Source organism: Bos taurus, chromosome 20 (assembly GCF_002263795.3).
Source record: "Bos taurus isolate L1 Dominette 01449 registration number 42190680 breed Hereford chromosome 20, ARS-UCD2.0, whole genome shotgun sequence".
In the NCBI taxonomy this organism is placed as follows: Eukaryota; Metazoa; Chordata; class Mammalia; order Artiodactyla; family Bovidae; genus Bos; species Bos taurus.
The window spans coordinates 65,409,738-65,433,203 of NC_037347.1; the positions used below are offsets into that span (position 1 = coordinate 65,409,738).

General features: G+C 45.9%; 1 protein-coding gene and 1 long non-coding RNA gene across 2 annotated transcripts in view; one reads left to right on the forward strand and one right to left on the reverse strand.

Annotated features, from left to right (window-relative positions):
- Nucleotides 1–23,466, reverse strand: part of ADCY2 (adenylate cyclase 2) — a 454,379-nt gene that overhangs the window by 21,035 nt on the left and 409,878 nt on the right. Inside the window, exons 19-21 of the mRNA XM_024981538.2 lie at nucleotides 14,942–15,026; nucleotides 11,638–11,796; nucleotides 1,109–1,255 (exon numbers count right to left, since the gene is read on the reverse strand). Of these exons, the coding sequence (XP_024837306.1) occupies nucleotides 1,109–1,255; nucleotides 11,638–11,796; nucleotides 14,942–15,026 (391 nt within the window). The remainder of the gene's footprint in view (nucleotides 1–1,108; nucleotides 1,256–11,637; nucleotides 11,797–14,941; nucleotides 15,027–23,466) is intronic.
- On the forward strand, nucleotides 1,196–11,331 carry LOC132343253 (uncharacterized). The gene is made up of 3 exons (XR_009492001.1): nucleotides 1,196–1,493; nucleotides 4,563–4,612; nucleotides 11,143–11,331. It is a non-coding gene; the product is annotated as an uncharacterized lncRNA (long non-coding RNA).

Consider the following 23,466-nt stretch of genomic DNA (forward strand, 5'->3'; position numbering starts at 1 on the left):
TCAACCTCGAGGTAACAACGGTGGTAGTAGAGAAACGCATTTAGATGCTTGGCCTAAGACCTTCCTATTACATCATTCATCACTGTATTTCAAAGTTCCATTAATCACGATGAACCTATGTTCACTGATGTCAATTTTTCCTATATTTGCACGATATTATTAAAAATGGTGTAGCATCCATATCTTTCATATCAGGAGTCTGTTTGTTCTTCCTAGAAAACAAAGCACGTTGTTCCCTTGGTAGGCAGAAAATTGAAAAATGACATCTATTTCAAAATCTAAGACATATACTTTGTCCTTTCTAAAATATATTGTACTGCATTCATATTGCTTTTTCAATAATAAAGTAGGCCATCCATGCACACTTCAAGTTGATATCTGACAGAGACCTTGGAGTCTATACAGAGAGACATGCCAATAATCCACTATGATAAATATATTCATTATCTTTTTTATGTATAAAGATATGCGCAAGTATTTTCCTTGGAGTTCAGGCCTTTCAAGAAAATTTATGAGCATACTGGAAAGGTATTATTGAACGGATTTTGGTAGTTGTTCCTAGCAATCACATCAGCTTTGCAAACAGTATGTGTTTGCCTCACCAAAATTAGTAACCTAAATAGAGCAAAAAGATTAATGCCAACCACCAGCAATTTTGCCAAAGGATGAGTTTTCAGATATGCCATGATATTGCACTAACTTCAAATGTGCCAGTCCACAGGAATGTCAGAGTGTGGGGCTGGGGTCACCTCTGCCCATCAGGGGTAACTCTTTTTTTTCTTTTTTTAACTTTTTATTTTGTATTGGGACTCAGGTTCAATCCCTGGGTCAGGAAGATCTCCTGGAGGAGGCGTGGCAACCCACTCCAGTATTCTTGCCTGGAGAATCCCATGGACACAGGAGCCTGGGGGCTATAGTCCATAGGGTTGCCAAGAGTCAGACACGACTGAAGCGACTTAGCATGCATTTTGTATTGGAGTATAGCCGATTAACAATGCTGTGATAGCTTCAGGTGGACAGCAAAGGGACTCAACCATATATATATATACACACACACATGTATCCATTCACCACCCACCCAGGCTGAAGGGTAACTCTTAATACCTACATCATCAAAGTCGGCAATGATCTCGTTCAGGAGCCGAAGGCATTCCAAACCCTCCTTGTTCACGTCTGATTCTGTATAGAATTCTTTGAAATCAGGAATGGAGGCAAACATGACGCAGACGCAGTCGTAGGACTGGTGGTATAACTCCTGCCCAGGAGAAAAGGAACTGCTGAGCACTAGGAAACTTTTCAAGGAAAGCTGCTCCTAGTGCAAGTGCTTCTTTATGTCAGGACTGGTGAAGAAATCACCCAGTGGCCACTGCGCCCGCCCCGCCCTCTCGTCCCCGGCCTATTTCACTGAGCACAGGTGAAGGCTTCCGGCGGGCTGGATTCAGGCTCAGAATCATCGACGCCACACGGCCACTGTCACTACCAGCTAGTATGAGGTGCCCTTCCGCTCACCCCTCTCTGCCCTCTCTATCGTAGACAATTACAAGAGACCACAGAAGGGGACGACAGAGGATGAGATGGTTGGATGCCATCACCGACTCCATGGACATGGGTTTGGGTGGACTCCGGGAGTTGGTGATGGACAGGGAGGCCTGGCGTGCTGCGGTTCACGGGGTCGCAAAGAGTCGGACACGACTAAGTGACTGAACTGAAGGGAACTGATAGACTTCTTGCTTAGGGGAAAAAAGAATGTTCTCTAAACAACTAAAGGGAAACAAAATGATTTTCCAAACTATGACACTGTCCTAACGTGACTCGTTATAGCTACATCCTTTGGATTGGAGTGTGTTGTGAATTTTTCTCTTTAGAGTAATACAGGCTCATAGTTCTTTATGCACAGACATGATTAAAATGTCTTGTAAGTACAGTTTCAAGGTGTTGCCATAATTTCCCCAACACACAGAGAAACCTTCAAGTTCAGCGGGGATTTCATAAAGAAAGGGTCACTACGTGGGCGCGGGAGCTGGTCCTGGGGGGCCGAGGATCTGCTCTTCCACTGGTGCTGGCTCCTCGGGGCCCTTGGATGGCCGGCCTGACACAGGCAGAACGGCCAGGCGCCAATGTGGGCGCAGTGCATGACGGGAAGCACTCCACCAAGAACCATGAGAGTTCTGTTAAACAAGATGGCGGCCTCTGAGCGGAGGGGAGAAAGCTCCCAAATGGCACTTCCTGTTTGCCCGCTAGACCAAGGGGATCCACCCTGCATGACTGTTACCAGTGTGTTCTGCTTTCTGGGGCACCCAGATGAATCCATTACCAGGGAGTGGGCACTCTGACAGCACCGTATCTCCAAAGTTTGGTGACCTCTCAGAAAAATCATATTTCCTCCATAGAGGTCTCATAAGGAACATATTGGGGCAATGGTGACCCGTGGCAAGACATAACTGCTTCCTGGGAAAGCTACACTTCTGTCATCTTCTTATTTCCAGAGCCAACCATCCTGTAATGCCTTCTGTTACGGTCTCACAATCTGTATAAAATACGTGAACAACAGACTTAAGGTTTTCCTTTTCTACTCTGCTCTCAATATGGTTAGGTTGGCTCTTTGTGCAGACCTGTACTTCCTCTCTCTGAAAGGTGGTTTTTGTGCACATTCATATCCTGGGAAGATACTCTGTGGCATGTGTGACTGTCAAGTTTAGGTTGCAGTAACACTGACTAAGCCAGGGTGCCAAGGTAATGGGGGAGAGAAAAGCCCCTGGAAGCCTGCTCTAGTTAAAAATGCCAGTTTCCTAAAAGTAGTGTAGGCTCCACAGACTTCCCCACTCTTTATGAAAAGGGGTACATCAAGCAAAGCAAGGATATATTTTCTGTACCTTGCGTTTCCCTGGCATCTGCTGACATCAGCTGAAGTGACCCTCTGGGGAATGGTGATGATGACAAGAATACACACGACAATCGCCAGCACTGACTGAATGCTCACTGCGTGGCAGGATGTGCGCCCCTCTGAACTACCAGCATTAACTTGCCCCTGACGAGAATTTTAGGCAGAGCAGTTACAATACTTTCCCAAGGCTACCAAGTCTGATGTAGACTTCACTCTTACAAATACTACGCTGTACACTTCACCCTGCATTTCCTGGTGACCACACACTGTGCGGCCTGAATTGGGGGCAGCATGGGGCCCTGAGTCACTTGTAGCTTCATGTCACTTTGCCTTTCTTCTCTCCCCTGGGGTCTTTCCAGTGTCTGGGGTGGGGGATAAGGAAATGCAAGACTGAACTGACTGGCAGTTTGGAAATGAAAGTGAAAGTGAAGTCACTCAGTCGAGTCCGACTCTTTACAACCCCGTGGACTGTAGCCCACCAGGCTCCTCCGGTCCATGGAATTCTCCAGGCAAGAATACTGGAGTGGGTTGCCATTTCCTTCTCCAGGGGATTTTCCCGACACAGGGATTGAACCCGGGTCTCCCACATTTCAGGCAGACGCTTTAACCTCTGAGCCACCAGGGAAGCCATGAGGGATGATTTTAACTGTGCTGATTTGGGGTCTGATAAAATATCTTCAGGTTGACACTCTCAGAATTGTCCTCTGAACTCTTGCCCCAGAAGACCTAGGTTACTGAAGCTGGAAGGGGCCTGATGGGTCATCTTATTCCAGTCTTCAACAGGAATGCCTGGGAGAGTCACCAATGAAACTTTCAAGAAGGTGACACCGGGGCCTCCCCATGACCAACTGAACCTTGCCCCTGGGGCATGCTCTGAGAATGCACATCTTTTTGTAAAGCTCCACGGGTTATCCTGTTGTGCAGCCTTGATTAAGAATCACAGGACAAATGAGGAATTGTTAGTTCAAGGGAGTTCAGTGACGCACCAAGGTTCCCACCGGCTTAGAAAAAAGAATTGTTAATCTCTGGAGTCCTGGCCTGGTGCTCTGCAGGCTATAAGTGCTGCTGGGACTGGGACTGCAAACTGCTTACCCACCCTCTTTTGACAAATGGGTCACTTGGAGCCTCCGGGGAAATACACAGAAATACTAATACAAATACACTGTTGAGTGAGTGGGGATCCCTGACTCTCTAGTTCCTGGCTCAGGGTTGCCACAGGGCGATTCTGGAGAATTAGGGCAACTTCGCAGATGAGAAGCTTTACAGATTCACTAGAGCTAATGAAACTTACAGGTTTTAGAACCATACCCTAAACTCAAGAGAGATTCCTTCAGGTCTTTGGGTTGGGCTTGGAGCCAGATTGGTTGGTGACCTGAGCTTATCTTATCCTTCCAGAGGACCTGGGGTGAGGCTAGGGTAGGTGGAAAGCCTTGGAGGAGATTTTGGAATTCAGAGTCTAGCACGGGTGACCCTTGTCCAGCACACAGCTGCCAAAAAGAATCTCACCGAGCTTTGGAATGGGAAGCGTAGATGCCATTCCAACATTCACTCAAATGTCACCATTCTCCTGAAGAAGCTCAAGTTACAGAAAAACCATCACGAAGCAACTGCACTTCTGTGCCTGCTGTCCTTTACAGTTTATTGAGTGAGATTTAGTTTTTTTTTTTTTTTTTCCTAGCTCTGGATGAAAACTTGGGCTAACTCCACGACTCTTCTTGCTATTCCCAGGTAACATGAGTCCTGTTATCAATAATTTAAGTATCCAATATAACGAGAAGTCAAAACTTAGATCCCCATGGGATGTGTGGCTTTCTCCTTCCCCAGTGTGGGCCTCCTGGGGGAGGGTGTCTGCAGAGTGAAAAAGGCCATGGTTGGCTTCTCTATCTCTGCTCCTCGTGTTTCTGCTCTTACCCCTCCCTAGATGGCTAGTCAGGTTTTCCAAAGCACCCCAGGGGTGGAGAACAAGGGAAAAAAGAAGTGTCTTCTGGAGAAGGAACACGTCCCATTAACTACATCACAGTTCCTTGAACTTCAACTATGAACTTAAGCCTAGTGGACATTTCCTTGGGTTATTTGGAGACACCCCATCACTTCCCTGATCATGGGACAATCTGCCAAGCTTCCCTTGACGTGGACCACGCCCTCCCCTCTTACTCATGATTATTGTCTTCACCCCCGGCTTTCTGGTTATTCTTCTAGCTTCTCTATTGGGACCTACAAGCAGCTTTTCCAAACCGGATCTAAAATGACCCCACACCAACTGTCTTCTCTTGCTGGCTCGCTGGAGACAGTCAGCATGCTTTGCCCTCCCAACCTTCAGAGTCCCTACCTGCAGCCTTCCAACTGTCTTGGCCCAGACACTCCCATCAGCCCTGCCCCCCACCCCTGCCCCACCCACCCATCAGGAACCCACCAGGCACCTGTGCCCCCTTGATGGTGCTGCTGCCCCAGGACCACTCAGAGACACAAATCTAAGGTACGCATCCCAGGCTGTCACTCAGTTCAGTCACTCAGTCGTGTCCAACTCTTTGCGACCCCATGGACTGCATCATGCCAGGCCTCCCTGTCTATCACTAACTTCCAGAGCTCACTCAAACTCATGTCCATTGTGTCGGTGATGCCATCCAACCAGCTCATCCTCTGTCATCCCCTTCTCCGCCTTCAATCTTTCCCAGCATCAGGGTCTTTTTTTAGTCAGTTTTCGCATCAGGATGAGTGGTCCATTTTGGTCCAGTTTTGAGACATGAAGGGAGGACTTCTCACGTCCTTTGCGGAGGGCGCTCCCTTCTCACTACATTCTGCCTCTGATCCCCCCGCCCCTGGTGTGCCTGGGAGTGAAGAGCTGAGAGTTGTGCAGCACTCCCTTTGGGATATGAGTCCTCCTGTCTCTCGGTGTCATGGGCTGGTATTCACTTTAGCATCTGCTGTATAGACACACAGGCACGCACACAGCCTCAAGGGGGCCTGCTGCAGGCAGGCTTCACACCAGGTATTAGGGACACAGAGAGACAACATAAGCCCTTCCCTAAGGAGCTTAGAGTTGGGCTGGAGAGGAGAGGGAAGCAGAGATCAGGAGAACAAAGTGTGGTTGGTACAGCTTATGCCCAGGTATGGAGAGGTCTGCTTGGTGTGCCCTGGAAAATGGTCAGAACTGCCACAAGCTTGGGGTTCAGAGTCTGGGCCCGGCACTCTCTCTTGCTGACTCAGGCCACAGCTGGGAGGAGATGTTCCCACCTTTCTCCTCCCCCAGGTGGCCTGTGTTTATGCTCAGCCTGCCAGCTTGTGTCTGAAGTCTTCAGGGGAGTCAAGTCATTAGAAAGCACAGAAGCATCTCTCAGCCCCTGTTGTTTTCTAGCCTGACTGCAAGGAACAGGTTGAGAGAGCTGCCTGGGTGTTGAGAGGGGGTAGATAGCTGAGAAGGGGAAGCTCTTTGCCTGCCTGGTGACCTCCTCACCCTCCCACCCTGTACCCACAGTGACATCTGTGTCTAATTTTTTTTTAATTTAATTAAATTAATTGATTTATTTTTGGCTGTGCTGGGTTTTTGCTGCTGCTGGGGCTCTTCTCTAGTTGCAGCGAGCACGGACCACTCTTGAGTTGTACACAGGCTTCTCATCACGGTGGTTTCTCCTATTGCAGAGCACAGGCTCTAAGCCTTGTGGGCTTCAATAGCTGTGATTCCTGGGCTTCCTGCAGTTCGAGCACAGGCTCAGTAGTTGTGAGGCATGGTCTTAGTTGCTCCGAGGCATGTGGGATCTTCCCAGATCGGGGTTTGAACCTTTGTCTCTTGCATTGGCAGGCTTTTTTTTTTTTTTTTTTTTTATACTAACCACTGAATCACTAGGGGAGCCCCTGTATCTTGTTTTGGTCAAGCCTCAGCTATCGCACAGTGAGGCTGCCTGGCTCAAAAATTACACACAACCCTGACCACTGGGGACTCGGCAAAGGGGCAACTGAGGAGAAAATGTGGTTTTCTTCAACAAGGGACGGGAGTGGGCCGGGATGTCTATTTTAGGGACCTCTCAGCCCTGCTCCTGCCACAGTGCAGCAGTCTGGAGCAAAGGCTTTGTAAACCTGTGGGCTCCGTCTGGGCGCACAGAGCTCGGTCCAGACTCTGAATGGCCTGAGGGTTCAGACCTGGTAAGGACGGTCAGCAGCTGGTGGAGAACCTTGGGATGCCTTAAGGGAAACCAGTGCCCTGGGGAAGGGAGAAGAAGAGCCTGCAAAGCTGGACACAGCAGCTCTCTGGCACAGATCTGGAGCACAGGTGCAGTGAACAGTCTTAAATCAAAAGCAAAATCTTTTGGGGATTACTGTCATTAAATCATTCTTTATTCTGTACTTCTGAAGGGAGAGGAGTTTTGTCTGCATGTGCATATGGCAGGTGGAGAATCAAAAGGCTCTTTGTTAACATGGGTCTTCAGTTCAGTTCAGTTCGGTTGTTCAGTTGTATCTGACTCTTTGCCACCCCATGGACTGCAGCACGCCAGGCCTCCCTGTCCATCACCGACTCCCGAAGTTTATTCAAACTCATATCCATTGAGTCGGTGATGCTATCCAACCATCTTATCCTCTGTCATCCCCTTCTCCTCCTGTGTTCAATCTTTCCCAACATCAGGGTCTTTTCCAATGAGTCAGTTCTTCTCATCAGGTGGCCAAAGTATTGGGGTTTCAGCTTCAACATCAGTCCTTCAGAAATTCAGGACTAATATCCTTTAGAATGGACTGGTTGGATCTCCTTGCAGTCCAAGGGACTCTCAAGAGTCTTCTCCAACACCACAGTTCAAAAGCATCAATTCTTTGGCACTCAGCTTTCTTTACAGTCCAACTCTCATATCTGTATATGACAACTGGAAAAACCATAGCCTTGACTAGATGGACCTTTGTTGGCAAAGTAAAGTCTCTGCTCTTGAATATGCTATCTAGGTTTGTCATAACTTTCTTTCCAAGGAGTAAGCGTCTTTTAATTTCATGGCTGCAGTCACCATCTGCAGTGATTTTGGAGCCCCAAAAACCTGGGTCTTAGCCGAAGTCATAGGTCATGTTTCCAGGGAATGTTCCAGAATACCATGGAGTATTAACATTTACCATGGAACTGAAAGATACACTGCCATTTGTATGCGAGTGTGCTAAGTTGCTTCACTCATGTTGGACTCTGTGTGATGCTATGGACTGTAGCCTGTCAGGCTCCTCTGTCCATGGGGTTCTCCAGGCAAGAATACTGGAGTGGGTTGCCATGCCCTCCTCCAGGAGATCTTCCCAACCCAAAGATCAAACTTGCCTCTACTGGACAATTTTTTCTTATCACTAAACCACCTGAGAAGCTCAGACTTGGTTGGGTCTCTGCATTCAAAAGCTGTGAGTGCTCAGCCTGCCCCAAAGAGAAGGAGCTAAGGAGGTGATGCTTCTGGATAGCGGCAGGGTGATGATGTTTGTTTTATTGTCCACTCTAGTCCAAACTTGAAAGGCTGTAGGGTAGCCACATCCTGGACAGATTTTGATAAATTCCAGGAGGCAGTGGTTCTCAAGTTTTGTGTTAAATTTGGGATATTTGCTTGAAAGGTAACTAAGATTGAGTGTTTACTGCATGCCAGACACAACTCTACAAGTTTCGCACCAATTACTGCTTTGGAAATTAGTTAGAGCCTCTGTGAGGATGGAGCCTGAGTCCAACAGCTAAGAAGGGCCAGGCCTGGGACAAGAGCTTTGCTGTCAGTGGCCAAGTGGGGCCTCACAGGAGAGGAAAGTGGCCCCGGAGTCTGAGAGGGGCACGTGTAGCTGGTACCTCGGGCATCCCTTCATTTGGGGAAGCCCTGCTCTTGGGTTCGGGACGTCTCTGGTCCCAGCATTGGCTATGACCTTGCCCAGTTTGGGTCTGGAAGCCCCCAGGAATGATCCTGTTCCAGAGTCTGCACGTTCAACAACAGGCAGCACTTTCCCTCAGGGAAGCCTTGGGGGCGGGGTCACAGTGGGAAGGGGCGAGAGCGCTATCACACACAGGGGGCATCTATTTGACCTTGACCCCGAGGATGGGCCAGGAGCCTGGACCATATCCACACTGTTAAACAGCACAGACCCCATCGCTGTTTAGCTGCAGTAGGTCCGACAACCTCAGCCTTCCTGGCCCAGAATCATGAGCTTAGGATGAGACATCCCCGGGTCAGGGAAGTGGGCTTTTCTGCCCAGGGATGAAGTCAACTGTGGACAGGAAGGGTCATCTGTGTTCCGAGAGAAGTCAGGCAGCCTGCCCATCCATAGGGAAGTCAGAGGATGGGGCAGGAGTTTGCTATGCACTCTAAGGAATCTCTTTATAATAACTTTGTTACTGGGTTGGCCACAAAGTTCATTCTGGTTTTTCCATAACACAGGGAAAAACCCAGAAAACAAAACCCTCCCTTATGAGGTTCACGATTGTTGTTGTTGTTCAGTCACTAAGTCGTGTACAACTCTTTGCGACCTCATGGATTGTAGCCCGCCAGGCTTCCCTGTCCTTCATGGAGCTTGCTCAAATTCATGTCCATGGAATCAGTGATGCCATCAAACCAGCTCATCTTCTGTCACCTCCTTCTCCTCTTGCTCTCAATCTTTCCCAGCATCAGGGTCTTTTCCAATGACCTTTTCTTGGAAAAGAGATTCCCGATGGGAGCTCTCAAATCTTTTAGGCAGGGAGCTAGAGGCTCTCTTTCTCCTTCAGCCTCATTCTGGGTGCTCTCTTCTGCATTCAGGATTCTCCACGAGTATTGTAGCAACAGAACCTCCTTCATTACCTGTCTGATCTTCAGCCTGACAGGCTTCTCTGTAATTTTTTTTTGTCTCGTGGCATTTGGGATCTTAGTCCCCTGGTCAGGGATTAAACCCATGCCGCTGGGAGTGGAAACATGGAGTGTTAATCACTGGATGGGCAGGGAATTTTTTAATCCCCAACAGTCACAGCGGCTGCTTGAGTAGCTTCCCACCCCTGCTTCCTCCTAATATTTACCTAACCAACAAAAATTGGTAATAAAATGTGGGAAGTCACAGCCCAGGGGCGTTCTGTGTTGTCTGATGAAATACAGAGATTTTTGCAGTCCCAGATTGACAGTTGGTAAAGAATCCGCCTGCCAGTGCAGCAGGTGCAAGAGATGCAGGTTCAATCCCTGGGTCGGGAAGACCATCCAGAGGAGGGCATAGCAACCCACTCCAGTATTCTTGCCTGGAGAGTCCCATGGACAGAGGAGCCCGGCAGGTTATAGTCCACAGGGTCACCCAGTGTTGGACATGACTGAGCACACACCTTTTGCAGCCCAGCGCTATGCAGAATGAACTCACTTCAAGGACAGTCTCATTGGCCTGATGCCCCTGATCTAAGATTCAACGTGTGCAGCTCTATCCTCTGAAGCAAAGTCAGGTTGGCAGCTAGACAGAGCAAATCAAATGATGCCTAGGGGATCAGGGGTTCCTAAGCGAAAACTAGACTCCTAATATGTGGTGAGGGAACTTGGAGTTGTCTGTGGCAATAAGAGTTTGTAAAACTTTGACACTGAGCTTCTGTTTGTTTTCCTATGGGGCTGCAGCTGGCCTGGGTCAGGAGTATGTTTCCTGCATGAAGGAATAAGCTGGGTGCTTGGTGAATGGGTGCAGACTGCAGGGAAAATCATTTCGCTGCCTAAGTCAGGTTCATGCACACAAGGCACAATGTGGACATGGAGGGGGCCACCCCCACCCCCACAGAATTCACCTTCTTGATATGACAAACTAGGCAACAAAGTCCAGAGCTGGTCTCATCGAAGTGTGCTGACTCCTACTTGGTCCTGAAAAAGTTCCCAAACTGCCTTTGAAGCCAGGTGGCACCTAGTCCAAGGTTCAAGCCCACTCTGCAGCCTTCCTCATGGAGCCCATGGGGGTGGTGAAGGCTGTAGATGACTCTGTGTGTGTTCTTAAACTATTAAAATAGTGCGATGATGAGGCAACTTGGGAGAAAATGTCATCCCCGTCTTGGGAGCACCCGAGACACACTGGGGACAGAAGGTCGCTGGCCTGCATGCAGCGGCAGCTGTTGTTCAGTCACTCAGTCATGTCTGCCCTTTGCAAGCCCACGGACTGTGGCTCAGCAGGCCAAGCACCGGCCTGACACAGGGCAGGGGCAACCTTAGATACCTGCTGAATTCATAGACTGAACCGACAGCGAGACATATAGACAAAGACGCTCTTACATTGTTAACGAAAACAGATGGTTCCTCCTTAATAGATGTAATGATTTCATTATCTCTGACCCACAGGAAAATGAGTTCCTGAATAACCTACCGAAAGCTGAAAACACCAGGAGAAAAAATAGGGAAGTGAATGGAGCCCCTGGACTGGCTGACCATGCCCAGCACACTTCCAGAAAGACTAGGGATAAGGTCCGGCCCCTCCCCTGCCACGAGGCAAGTTCTTCTCAACATAAACTTTAATTATTGAAAAATAAAGTGGTTTTTTTTGTTTTTTTTTTTTTAAATAGAAAAATACTGTTACAAGCCTTCTCACTCTGTGGCTTTGTGTACATCAGTGTCATCAAGGTTCAGCTTCTCTATTAACAAGTTCATCCATCCATAGGTTTCTGGATCCCTCATTCCCTCCCAACTATCAGTGAACATTTCATAGGAACGCACGTAGTATCTTACACATCTCTGAGCCCTGCCTCACCTGGTAAGCCCCCATAGCCCCGCCTCCCCGCATCAGCCCCGCCTCCCCGCATCAGCCCCGCCTCTCCCCACCAGCCCCGCCTCTCTGACCTCGTTCTTCAGGCTCCGTGCCAGGAAGTGCTCAGCCACGTGCGCAGGAAGCACGTTCTCCAGCAGCACTCGGTTCAAGTTCTCCATGGTTTCTATCTCCTCCCGCTCTTTTTTGAACTTGTTCTTCCATAAGAAGTCTAACCTACAGTAATATTCATTCTGTTACAAGAGGACACAGAGGTAAAGAAACAATAGGCATCTTGTCCTGCCGGAGAGTGGAGGTTTTAAAGAGAAAATAAAAAGAATGAGACAAAATCTAAAAAAGAACGCCCCCAAACAGAATTGTCATCCTCCCTACCAAACCCTCTGTTTACCCCAACTGTCTCTCATTCACCTTCTAACGCAGATATGCAAAAATGCAAATTTGGGAAGCAACCAGCCTCAGGAACAGAGGAAATAGTGAGGCTTGAAAGAAAAAAAAAAAAAGATGACATAAAAGCTTCTTACACAGTTATATTAATAAAAGGTGGCTTGAATTATTTTTGAAATGAGGCATGATAGAATATAAATAATGAATAAATGAAACTTGGAAAATACATTAGTAGAGAGAGTGCATTTCATGATTTGCATTTAAAAAATAATAGTGTTCATTCGTGGCAGTTTGCCTTTAATCTCTGAAAATCAGTTTTCCTCTACCACAAATTATATAATTAAGTGTTCATTGAAAAGTAAGTGTTTTTCCATTTGGGGCTGCACTGTACTGAGAGAATGACATTATATTTAGACAAAAGTTCATTTTTATATCATTTAATTAAGATGGTGCCTGCTGGTAAACACATATGTGTTCATGCTTATAATGTATTAAAATTCAAAGTTTTTGAAAACCAGCTGTTATTAACATTGTATAAATAGAGAGGCTCAATTACTGTCACAGAGTCTCTTTGGTTTGGCATCATTTTGTGTCTGCTCTGATGTATACAATTTCATATAATGAAATAACCTTGAATTATCTTCCTATAACAGAAGGGCCTAAATAATAAAGTGTATCTCAGCACAGATACTGACAAATAAACGCAAAGAAGAACCAAATGGAGCGAGTTTGTTTTATGGGTTTGATTAGATATACCAGTAATGGCACAAAATAAAACAAAACACTCATAAATGGCCTCAGGCACAGATGGCAATTTAAAAAAAAAAATTACATTTCAAAGTCTGAACGAGCAATGATCATTCACTGAAATTAGGTTTGATTCAAACTATATATGATATACACAAAAATTACTCCTCTTCCTCTGGGGAGGCATTTTTAAAAAAAGATTACAAAACAGATATTTAAAAAGTTTTTTATATTACTGTTACATTTCTCCACATTCTGTATTTATGGAAACCATGCTATGTATGTACTAGAAAAGGTCTCTCACTTGGAGAACAGATTATTTACTTGGATTTTTTTGAAGGTGGGGGGCAAATTAGTGGTGTGGCTGGTTTTAAACTAAAGTGACAGAAGCAATCTATGGTGGTGGCTTTGAGAAGACATGGGTTGAAGATCAGAGAAAAATGAAACATGAGCAGAGCCAAGGAGTCAGTGTAGGCAGGCAGCAAGCCCAGTGTGTGTATGTTTGAGCATCCAAGGATGCTAACGCTCTCACACAAGGACCTTGGCCTCACTCTCAGGCACCAGGTTGCCACTGCTGCTGCTGCTGCTGCTAAGTCGCTTCAGTCGTGTCCGACTCTGTGCGACCCCATAGACGGCAGCCCACCAGGCTCCCCCGTCCCTGGGATTCTCCAGGCAAGAACACTGGAGTGGGGTGCCATTTCCTTCTCCAGTGCATGAAAGTGAAAAGTGAAAGTGAAGTCACTCAGTCGTGTCCAACTCTGTGCAACCCCATGGACTGTGTAGCCCACCAGGCTCCTTCCATCCATGGGATTTTCCAGGCAAGAGTACCAGAGTGGGGTGCTCTTGTCTAGGACTTTGTTATTTCTTCACTAAAGTTTTTGAGATGCCTAAAGCAGTATTTAGCATAAACATTTTCTTAGAAAGCACGTACATGGTGATCATTTCCAGAAAGATGGTCATAGGGCAGGGGAGCCATCAGGACAAATAATAATGAAATAAGTTGCAAAGTGTCTGTGCTATTTTTTAAAACATATTCAGAAAAGAAGTAACTCTGAGGCCATGAATTCTTATGGCACTTGAAAACCTTATTTATAATAAGGTTTTATAATACAGCTGCATTTCCTGAAGTGTATGCAGAAGCCCGGTGTCACAGACTTCACAGTGCTTGTTATCCCAGAAGACTTTGGACCTTAGTAAATCATTCACTTAATGATTCTGGAGTGAAGATCAGCCTCCTGGCTCCCCATGGTGAATCTGTGCCAGGGACAGAGGTGCGGACGACGATGAGGGGACCCAGGTCTTCTGAGCTATGTGTCAGGACCACAGTGGAGCACTCCAGAGACTGGAGAGGGCTGCACTGTGGCCTCCAGGAAGATGGCAGAGGATGGCTGGCATCCCTACGTGCTGCACTGATTGTCACAGGCCTGGTCTCTGCCCTGACCGTGAGATCAGTAATTGCTTCCTCCTGGTGAGAAATGGAAGCTGGACCCACACTCCCAGTTGATAGTTTGCGTCTCATATAATGTTACAGTTTAGAGGTGTATATGTAATTTAATTGGCCTTGCCTTTTCCTTGGTTGTCTCCAAATAAACCACTTCTCTGTTTCATGTTATCCATCAAAGAACTTAAAATGTTGGTTGAGGTAAAGCTAGCTGTATGGGATACTTTTTAGTTTGTGGGTGATTGTCCTTGTTTGCAGGCAGAGAAAGAATATTGCCCAACAAAGTCCTGCACCCAGAGGCTCCACTGGGAGGCCAGAGGGGCACAGAGGCCGAGGAGGACATTTCATTTGTATTACAAAACCAAAGTTTTGAACCGGGACCATACTTCTAGGGATAACTGCAAGTGACAGTAAGGATGTTTAATACCCAGTTCAAAGAAAAAGAAGTCATACCTTCTGAAATGCAGATGAAAACCCCAGGCAAGGGACATTTTTCCCAATTAATGTCAGCTATTGAGGGAATACTTTTGTAGGCTTACAAAACTTACATATTTATTTTGAGGCTTCACAGGAAATTCATTGACTCACATTTCTACCATTCACAAAGTCTGCCTCTTAGGGAAGCAATAGAGGCCTTTTCCTAGTGTCTACATCCAAGCTACCTTGTGCTACCTGCTTTTCTGTTGTGATAAGATGCTGCTGCTGCTGCTTCAACATTTGTTTGCATGAAGCAACAGCAATGTGCAGGAGCAAAGTATTATTAATACAGCACTTTAGAGAAGTTATAGAAGAAACAAGCTTCTTACCTGTCTGCCCAGAACAAGCAGTGTGATGAAAAATATAAAGAGAGATACTGAGCCCATGGTCTTTAGGTCTTTCCAAATGCCTGGTCTATTAAGAAACAAACAGACGAGAACAATACGAGAAAACAACATACACATAGGACTTAGAATTCATGCATCAACAAGTTTCAGAATCTCTAAAGCCTGTCTACATTCTACACCAATCAACCAAACACACACACACACACACATTTTAAATATATTTGCAAACCCAGATTGCATCAAGAGAAAACAAAATAATCCTTATTTTGAGAGCTCAGTAAAAGAAAAAAATCTTCCAAATGACTATAGATTTCTTACTTTATACCAAGCTCTAGCAAATATATAAAAGAATAACAGAATATTTGTAATATTTTCTTTTTATTTCTGGGATCAGTATGGATAGTTTGATTATATGATTTGTATTTTTTTTTTTTAGTAATTATTTGCAGAAAGAGACAGTGTGCTAGGAATGAATGATCATAGGAGATACAAAAATGAAGTAGGGAACTTAATTTCTATAAGCCACTTGGACTAAGGAATAATACATGCTCTTACAGCTTTCTGGCAGGTGTTGATTCTTAGTCCTCCTTCCATGGGGTTTTGTATCACAAAGGTGTAACAGATGGACACCCCTGGCCCACTGCCCCACCAAGTTCCTGGCCCACTGCCCCAAGAGTTCTTACCATGCTGGCTGGAGCCCTCCATCCTTACCACAATCTTGTAGGCAATGGCCACAAACTCATCCTACTTGGCATGTGTGATAGTCCATTTTTTTTGTGTCAACATAAGGGTTCTGTTTTCCGGGAGAACCCTGACAAGTTCAGCAAACAAGGAGAAATCTACTTGATACCCCAGGGGAATCTTGCAGAAGCTGACAAATGATTATTCCCCACAGTAAATGAGACTTCAGAAAGGAAAGTTGATAATGTATGGGCATTATGTCACATAAACAGCATAGCCTGTATTTAATCAAGTGTAAAATATCAGGTCATCAGTTTCTGCTTGTGAGTTGAACTGGTGGTGAGATTTTCCTTTTTCTCCATAGAAGATTCGAGGGCTGATGACATAGGAGAAATTGATCAAGTACCCAAGAGCGCAGGTGGGCTTTGACGTAAGTAAACGAGGATGGAATCATGTCTCCCCTGCTCTAGTCTAGTGAGCTTGGCACCTGGGATAAACTCCTCTAAACTTCACCTTCCTCATCACCCAAAGTGGGTACTGATATCCATCATGTAGGCTGCCTTGGACAGTAAGTCAGATACTGATGTAACTGGCACATAGCCTGGCACACAGGAGGCACTTTATAAGTGGCACTCATGATTTTTAGTATTAACCATACAGTGATAAGGGAATGGGGCGAGGAAGCTAGAGAAAAAGATAAGAGAATGCAGGCTGGTGAATTTCATTAGCAGAATGACAGGTGGATTCTAGTAGAAAAGAGGAAACAGAATCTCCAGTCCCAGTGGCTGATGGGTGTCAGACGTAAGAGAACTCTCCAGAAAGGCTATGCTTGTACTCAGGTCTCTTTCCTCCTCCTGAGCCCAACTGTGGCTGGAAAAAAAAAAAATTGAGCTCAACAGCCATAAGGAGGTCACCAGTTTCTCTCTGTGAATAAAGTGGGCTGAGAAATGTCACTTTCCTGTCTCAATAGGACAGATTTTAAGAAATGAAGATCCAGAGTTGCTTCCCTGGTGGCTCAGACGGTCAAGAAATGAAGATCCTTTTTGAGCCCATGGCATCTGTGTCTAATAGTGCACTTGAGGTGACTGTGAGGAGCGGATGTTTATAAACAACGCAGACTTCAGTGACTTTTAAATTCATACCCCCCTCCCCCCACCATATGGGCTACATGGACAGGATTTTTTATTTATTTTAGTTGTTCAGTCATGTCTGACTCTTTGTAACCCCATGGGCTGTAGCCAGCCAGGCTCCTCTGTCCATGGAGTTCTCCAGGCCAGAATACTGGAGTGGGTTGCCATTCCCTTCTCCAGGGGATCTTCCCCATCCAGGGATGGAATCCGGGTCTCCTGCATTGCATGCAGATTCTTTACCATCTGAGCCACCTGGGAAGGATACTGACAGGATACTGACCAGTTAATAAAAGTGGTGCAGGGAATTCCCTGGTAGTCCAGAGGTTAGGACTCTGGTGCTTTCACTGCTGGGGCTTGGGTTTGATACCTGGTTGGGGAATTAAGATCCCACAAGCCTCACAACTCAGTAAAAAAAAAAAAAAAAGTAGTACAACATAGGCAACACTGCCCAAGAAGCTGGTGTGGGCCGTTTTTAATTTTCACATTGCTTTACGGACACTCTACTACTTTAAAATTCTAGGCTCTGAGAAAATTGTTATGACACCCTCCATGACTGTTTCACTTATCACCCTGTAAACCTAAACTGAGAGTAAAATGTTAACTCTGAGGTCAGCATCTTACAGTAGCTTAATCAATGCAACCAATCAGAACTCAGGTCCCCAGGGAATCCCCAAATAAGGGAATGGATGCCCCACCTTTACAGAGCCATCTCTGATTCTTCTCACTGATGGAGAGGAGGTAAGACCCTCCTTGTGCAGTTCAGGGCAGGCTGGGTTTTCAGATAATCACACAGAAAATACATGCAAGCAACCTAGAGGGAAAAATCCTTTACTGGGACTCCTCACACATGTAAACGTCGGTTTAGGAGTAGAAATGACCTTCTCTACATAACTCCCAGATCCTGAGCCTTAATGAGGAATGGTGGCAAGTGCCACTGTGGACTTGGAGAAAAACCACACAAGGAAAGACTCATTGCTGGCCCAGGCAGTGCATTGGAAAGTGCAGAACTCAATGGACCTCTGAAATAATTGCGTGCAACATGGCCTATGAGACAGACTTGGGTACCGATACACAGATGCCTTATTTCTTTCTGATGTTCTTGGTTGACTAGAAAGAACTGTAACCTGCTGTCTTGGATTTCATTTAGATTTCTCAAAAATTTCTTTGATTCATCCAGCCCCAAAGAACTGCCGACTCCAATCAGAACCCGTCTCTCCCATGTGGGCCATTCACAGGCCAGGGCTGTTGGGCTCCTGAAGCTTGAAGGATGAATTTTTCCATCTACAGGCCCATTCCTGGGTTCCTTGCTCTTACTGAACACAGGGTAGACTGGGAGGAAGAGGAGTAGGTAGCATGTGGGAGACATCAGCACAGACAGAATAAGATTCCGGGATGTCTTCTGGCAACGTCTAGTCAACCAGGCCGGTCGTATTAGTTTCTTGTGGCTGCTGAAACCATCTCACAGCATGGCTTAAATCAGCATAAATGTGTCACCTCACGGTTCTGGAGGCTAGACATTCAAAATCAGGGTGCCGGCAGGGCTGCCCTCCCTCTGAAACCTGCAGAGAAATCCATCCTTGTCTCATCCTGGCTTCAGTGGCTGGTTGGGCACTGTTTCATTCCAATGGCTATCTTCATCATCACGTGGTTCCCCTGACCCCATCCTATGTCTGTCTCCATATAGCTGTCTTCTTCTTTTTTTTTCAATCCACATAATTTTTTTAAAAATCACTATTTTTGGCTGTGCTGGGTCTTTGTTGCTGTGTGTAGGCTTTTTCTCTAGTTGCGATGTATGGGCTTCTCACTGAAGTGGCTTCTCCAGTTGTGAAGCATGGGCTCTAGGGTGCGTGGGCTCCAGTAGTTGGGGCTCCTGGGCTCTAGAGCACAGGCTCAGCAGTTGTGGTCCATGGGCTTAGTTGCTCCGTGGATGTGGGATCGTCCCAGATGAGGGATTGCACCCATGTCCCCTGCACTGCAAGGTGGATTCTTAACCATCGGACCACCCTGGCCATCTTCTTATAAGGACACCAATCATATTGGATTAGGGCCACCCTGCTCTCCCTGATGGCTCAGCAGTAAAGAACCTATAATGCAGGAGTTGCAGGAGACATGCGTTTGATCCTGGGGTGGGGAAGATCCCCTGGAGAAGGAATGGAAGCCCACTCCAGTGTTCTTGCCTGGGAAATCCCATGGAACGAGGAGCCTGGTGGGCTGCAGTCCATGGGGTGGCAGAGTCAGGCGTGACCTAGCACAGGCAGCAGCACACCAGCAGGACCACATTGTAACTGAATACACGTGCAACGACCCTATGTCCAAATGAGGTCACCTCCTCAGCCACTGGGGTTTGGACCTCAACACATCTTCGTGTAGGTGACACAGTTCACGCATTAACAACTGTGTCGGCCATTTATATAAAATTGACAGTCACTGGGATATGAGGTCTCTCTCCTTTAAGTTTTAGGGTGAAATCTACTTTGGACTTGACCATGTTAGGGTCGTGTTGCCACTTTGTTATGAAGTATGGAAGACAGAGCTAATATAACAGAAAGTTTCTGACTCTAGGATTCTTCGCTTGACAGTGCTAGCCAAAATGTGACCAGACAGCTTATTTTTCAGTCTGAAAAATTGGGCTCTGGAGACACAGACACCCAAATGTGCCTGTAGCCACACACTAATTTACAGCCAGCCCTCACCCTGAGGCTGTTAATGGAGCCATCACTCTGGCCCTCAGGTTTCCAGAGGCCAAGAAAACAAAGAAACCTAACAAATTGGGTGAGGGTGATGGAAGTGCTTGGTGAACAGTCTTTAACCTAAAGGCAAACAGCTCCGTGAGATAAAAATGACATTTTCACTGCTCTCAGGGGAGAATGCAGTCCAGGCACGTATCCACACACATAATATTTCAAAACTTTGTGTTTTCTATACATAAGCCTCTTATTAAGAAGACGACCTCAAGAAACCGAGTTTCTGTGGTATTGGAAACAATACGCAAACGGAGGTAAAAATAAGACCTTCCCAGGCCTCTCACTGGGATCAAAAGTAGTCTGACCTCTGGGGCCCTGGTTCCTGAAGCCCATGTTTCATAAAGAAAAGATCCACGAAGAGACGATGGCTCCCGCCCCCTTCCTCCCACGTGAGACCCTCGTGTTGAACGGCTGACGATCAGTTTACTTCTGGATGTAGCTGTGTGATACCAGTAAGTTAGGAACTGCCTGGCTTTACCGACCAGACCCCTCTGAACCCTCAGGCATCTTCACTGTGTGCTGTGCTTAGTCACTCAGTCCTGTCCGACTCTTTAATATTCAGTCGTGTCCACTTCAATATTCTTGGCTGGAAAATTCCATGGAGAGAGGAGTCTGGTGGGCTACATATGGCCCAGGGGGGTCACAGAGTCAGAAATGACTGAGCAACTAAACATCACCAGCTGAGTCAGGGCTGGGAGTGACCTGTGTAGACACTTTGTCTTATGACATATTTCATTGTGACCCTTTGGACTGTAGGCCGCCAGACTCTTCTGGAGGCATGTGGGATTCTCCAGGCAAGAATACTGGTATGGGTTGCCATTTTCTTCTCCAGGGGATCTTCCCGACCCAGGAATCAAACCCGTATCTCCTATGTCTCTTGGATTACAGGTAGATTCTTTACCCACTGAGCCATCATTGTGAAGGGATGCAAAAAGCTCAAGTTTTGGCCAAGTGGATGCTGCTGCAAGGATGAATCTGCTGCACCTTGCTGAGCATAGGACTGGGATCTCAATTACAATGTCAGAAGATGATGCTGTCCAGAATAAAGCAAAAACACACTAGAAAGGAAATGCTGGTGTTAAAATGCAGAAGGCAAAATAAAGATGGCCAATTGCCCTGTCAGGAAATCTTCTTCCAAGTCTGGCTGGAGAAACAGTTGCTGAGATGCCTGTGTTGGTACCACTTTTCTGATGCTCCCTTCTGGTTTTCCAGTTAAACAGCATATAGCATCCTGCTGATATCTGCTCTCAGAACACTCTTCCCCTCTGGTCACCAGCACAGTGGCTGAGTCCTGGCGAGGCGATGCTGGTGGGTGATGAAGCGTGAAGATGACAGCTCAGCTAGGATTCCTGTACTCTACTTCTCAGACTCAGCAGCCATCAAAGCACACCTATTTCCCGACAGCTGATTTGTTTGTTTCCAATGACTGCCAGGGCTGTGGGCAGATAGGAGAGTTCTAAAACAGCTCAGTCATTTAAAAAGATAAACCATTCCTTTCCAATGGTGGGAGATGCATCATATGGGCTTCCCTGGTGGCTCAGTGATAAAGAATACACCTGCCAGTGACTGCCGGACACAGGAGACATGGGTTCAATCCATGGGTTGGGAAGATCCCGTGGAGAAGGAAATGGCAACTACAATATTCTTGGCTGGAAAATTCCATGGATAGAGGAGTCTGGTGGGTTACAGTCTAGGAGGTCACAGAGTCGGACATGACTGAGTGACTAAACTTCACCAGCCGAGTCAGGGCTGGAAGTGACCTGTGTAGACACTTTGTCTTTTGATATATTTCAGTTACTTTCATTCTAGTTTTATTGAAATATAACTGACTATGTAAGTTTGAGGTGTACAATGTGTTTTGATACACTTACATATTGGAAAATGTTTATCACCATAGCGTTAGCTATCACCCTCATCACCTCAGCTCAGTTCAGATCAGTTCAGTTGCTCAGTTGAGTTTGACTCTTTGCTACTGCATGGACTGCAGCATGCCAGGCTTCCCTGTCCATCACCAACTCCTAGAGCTTGCTCAAACTCATGTCCACCAGGTTGGTGATGCCATCCAACCATCTCAACCTCTGTTTTCCCCTTATCCTCCTACCTTCAATCTTTCCCAGCACCAGGGTCTTTTCTAATGAGTCAACTCTTTATATAAGGTGGCCAAAATATTGAAACATCAGCTTCAGCATCAGTCCTTCCAATGAATATTCAGGATTGATTTCCTATAGAATTGACTGGTTTTATCTCCTTGCAGTCCAAGGGACTCTCAAGAGTCTTCTCCAATACCACAGTTCAAAAGCATCAGGTCTTTGGCGCTCAGCTTTAGTCCAACTCTCACATCCATACATGGCTACTGGAAAAACCGTAACTGACTAGATGGACCACTGTTGGCAAAGCGATGTCTCTGCTTTTTAATACACTATTTAAGGTGGACATAGTTTTTCTTTCAAGGAGCAAACGTCTTTTAAGTTCATGGCTGCAGTCACCATCTGCAGTGATTTTGGAGCCCAAGAAAATAAAGTCTCTCACTGTTTCCATTGTTTCCCCATCTATTTGCCATGAAGTGATAGGACTGCATGCCATTATCTTCATTTTTTGAATGTTGAGTTTTAAGCCAGATCTTTCACTCTCTGCTTTTACTTTCATCAAGAGGCTCTTTAGTTCTTCTTCACTTGCTGCCACAAGGGTGGTGTCATCTGCATATCTGAAGTTATTGATACTTTTCCTGGCATTCTTGATTCCAGTACGTGCTTCATCCAGCCTGGCATTTTGCATGATGTACTCTGCATATAAGTTGAATAAGCAGGGTGACAATATACATCTTTGATGTATTTATTTCCTAATTTGGAACCAGTCTATGTCTTGTTTTAACTGTTGCTTTTTGACCTGAAAACAGATTTCTCAGGAGGCAGGTAAGGTGGTCTGGTATTCCCATCTCTAAGAATTTTCCACAGTTTGTTTTTCCACAAAAACTTTCCACAATTTTACACAGTGAAAGGCTTTAGTGCAGTCAATAAAGCAGAAGTAGATGTTTTTCTGGAATTCTCTTGCTTTTTTGATAACCAACGGATGTTGACACTTTGATCTCTGGTTCCTCTGCCTTTTCTAAATCTACTTTGAACGTCTGGAAGTTCTCGGTTCACATACTGTTGAGACCTGGCTTGGAGAAATTTGAGCATTACTTTGCTAGTGTGTGAGATGAGCACAGTTGTATGGTAGTTTAAACATTCTTTGGCATTGCCTTTCTTTGGGATTGGAATGAAAACTGACCTTTTCCAGTCCTGTGGCCACTGCTGAGTCTTCCCAATTTGCTGGCATATTGAGGGCAGTCCTTACACAGCATCATCCTTTAGGATTTGAAATAGCTCAACTGGAATTCCATCATCTCCACTAGCTTTGTTTGTAGTGATGTTTCCTAAGGCCCACTTGACTTTGCACTCCAGGATATCTGGCTCTAGGTGAGTGATCACACCACTGTGGTTATCTGGGTCATGAAGATCTTTTTTGTATAATTCTTCTGTGTATTCTTGCCACCTCTTCTTTGTATCTTCTGCTTCTCTTAGGTCCATACCATTTCTGTCCTTTATTGTGCCCATCTTTGCATGAAATGTTCCCTTGGTTTCTCTAATTTTCTTTGAAGAGATCTCTAGTCTTCCCCACTCTATTCTTTTCCTTGATTTGTTTACATTGATCACTTAGGAAGGCTCTCTTATCTCTCCTTGATATTCTTTGGAACTCTGCATTCAGATGTGTATATCTTTCCTTTTCTCCTTTGCATTTCTTTCCTCTTCTTTTCTCAGCTATTTGTAAGTCCTCCTCAGACAACCATTTTGCTTTTTGCATTTCTTTTTCTTCAGGATGGTCTTGATCACAGCCTCCTGTACAATGTCATGAACCTCGGTTTATAGTTCTTCAGGCCTCTGTCTATCAGATCTAATACCTTGAATCTATT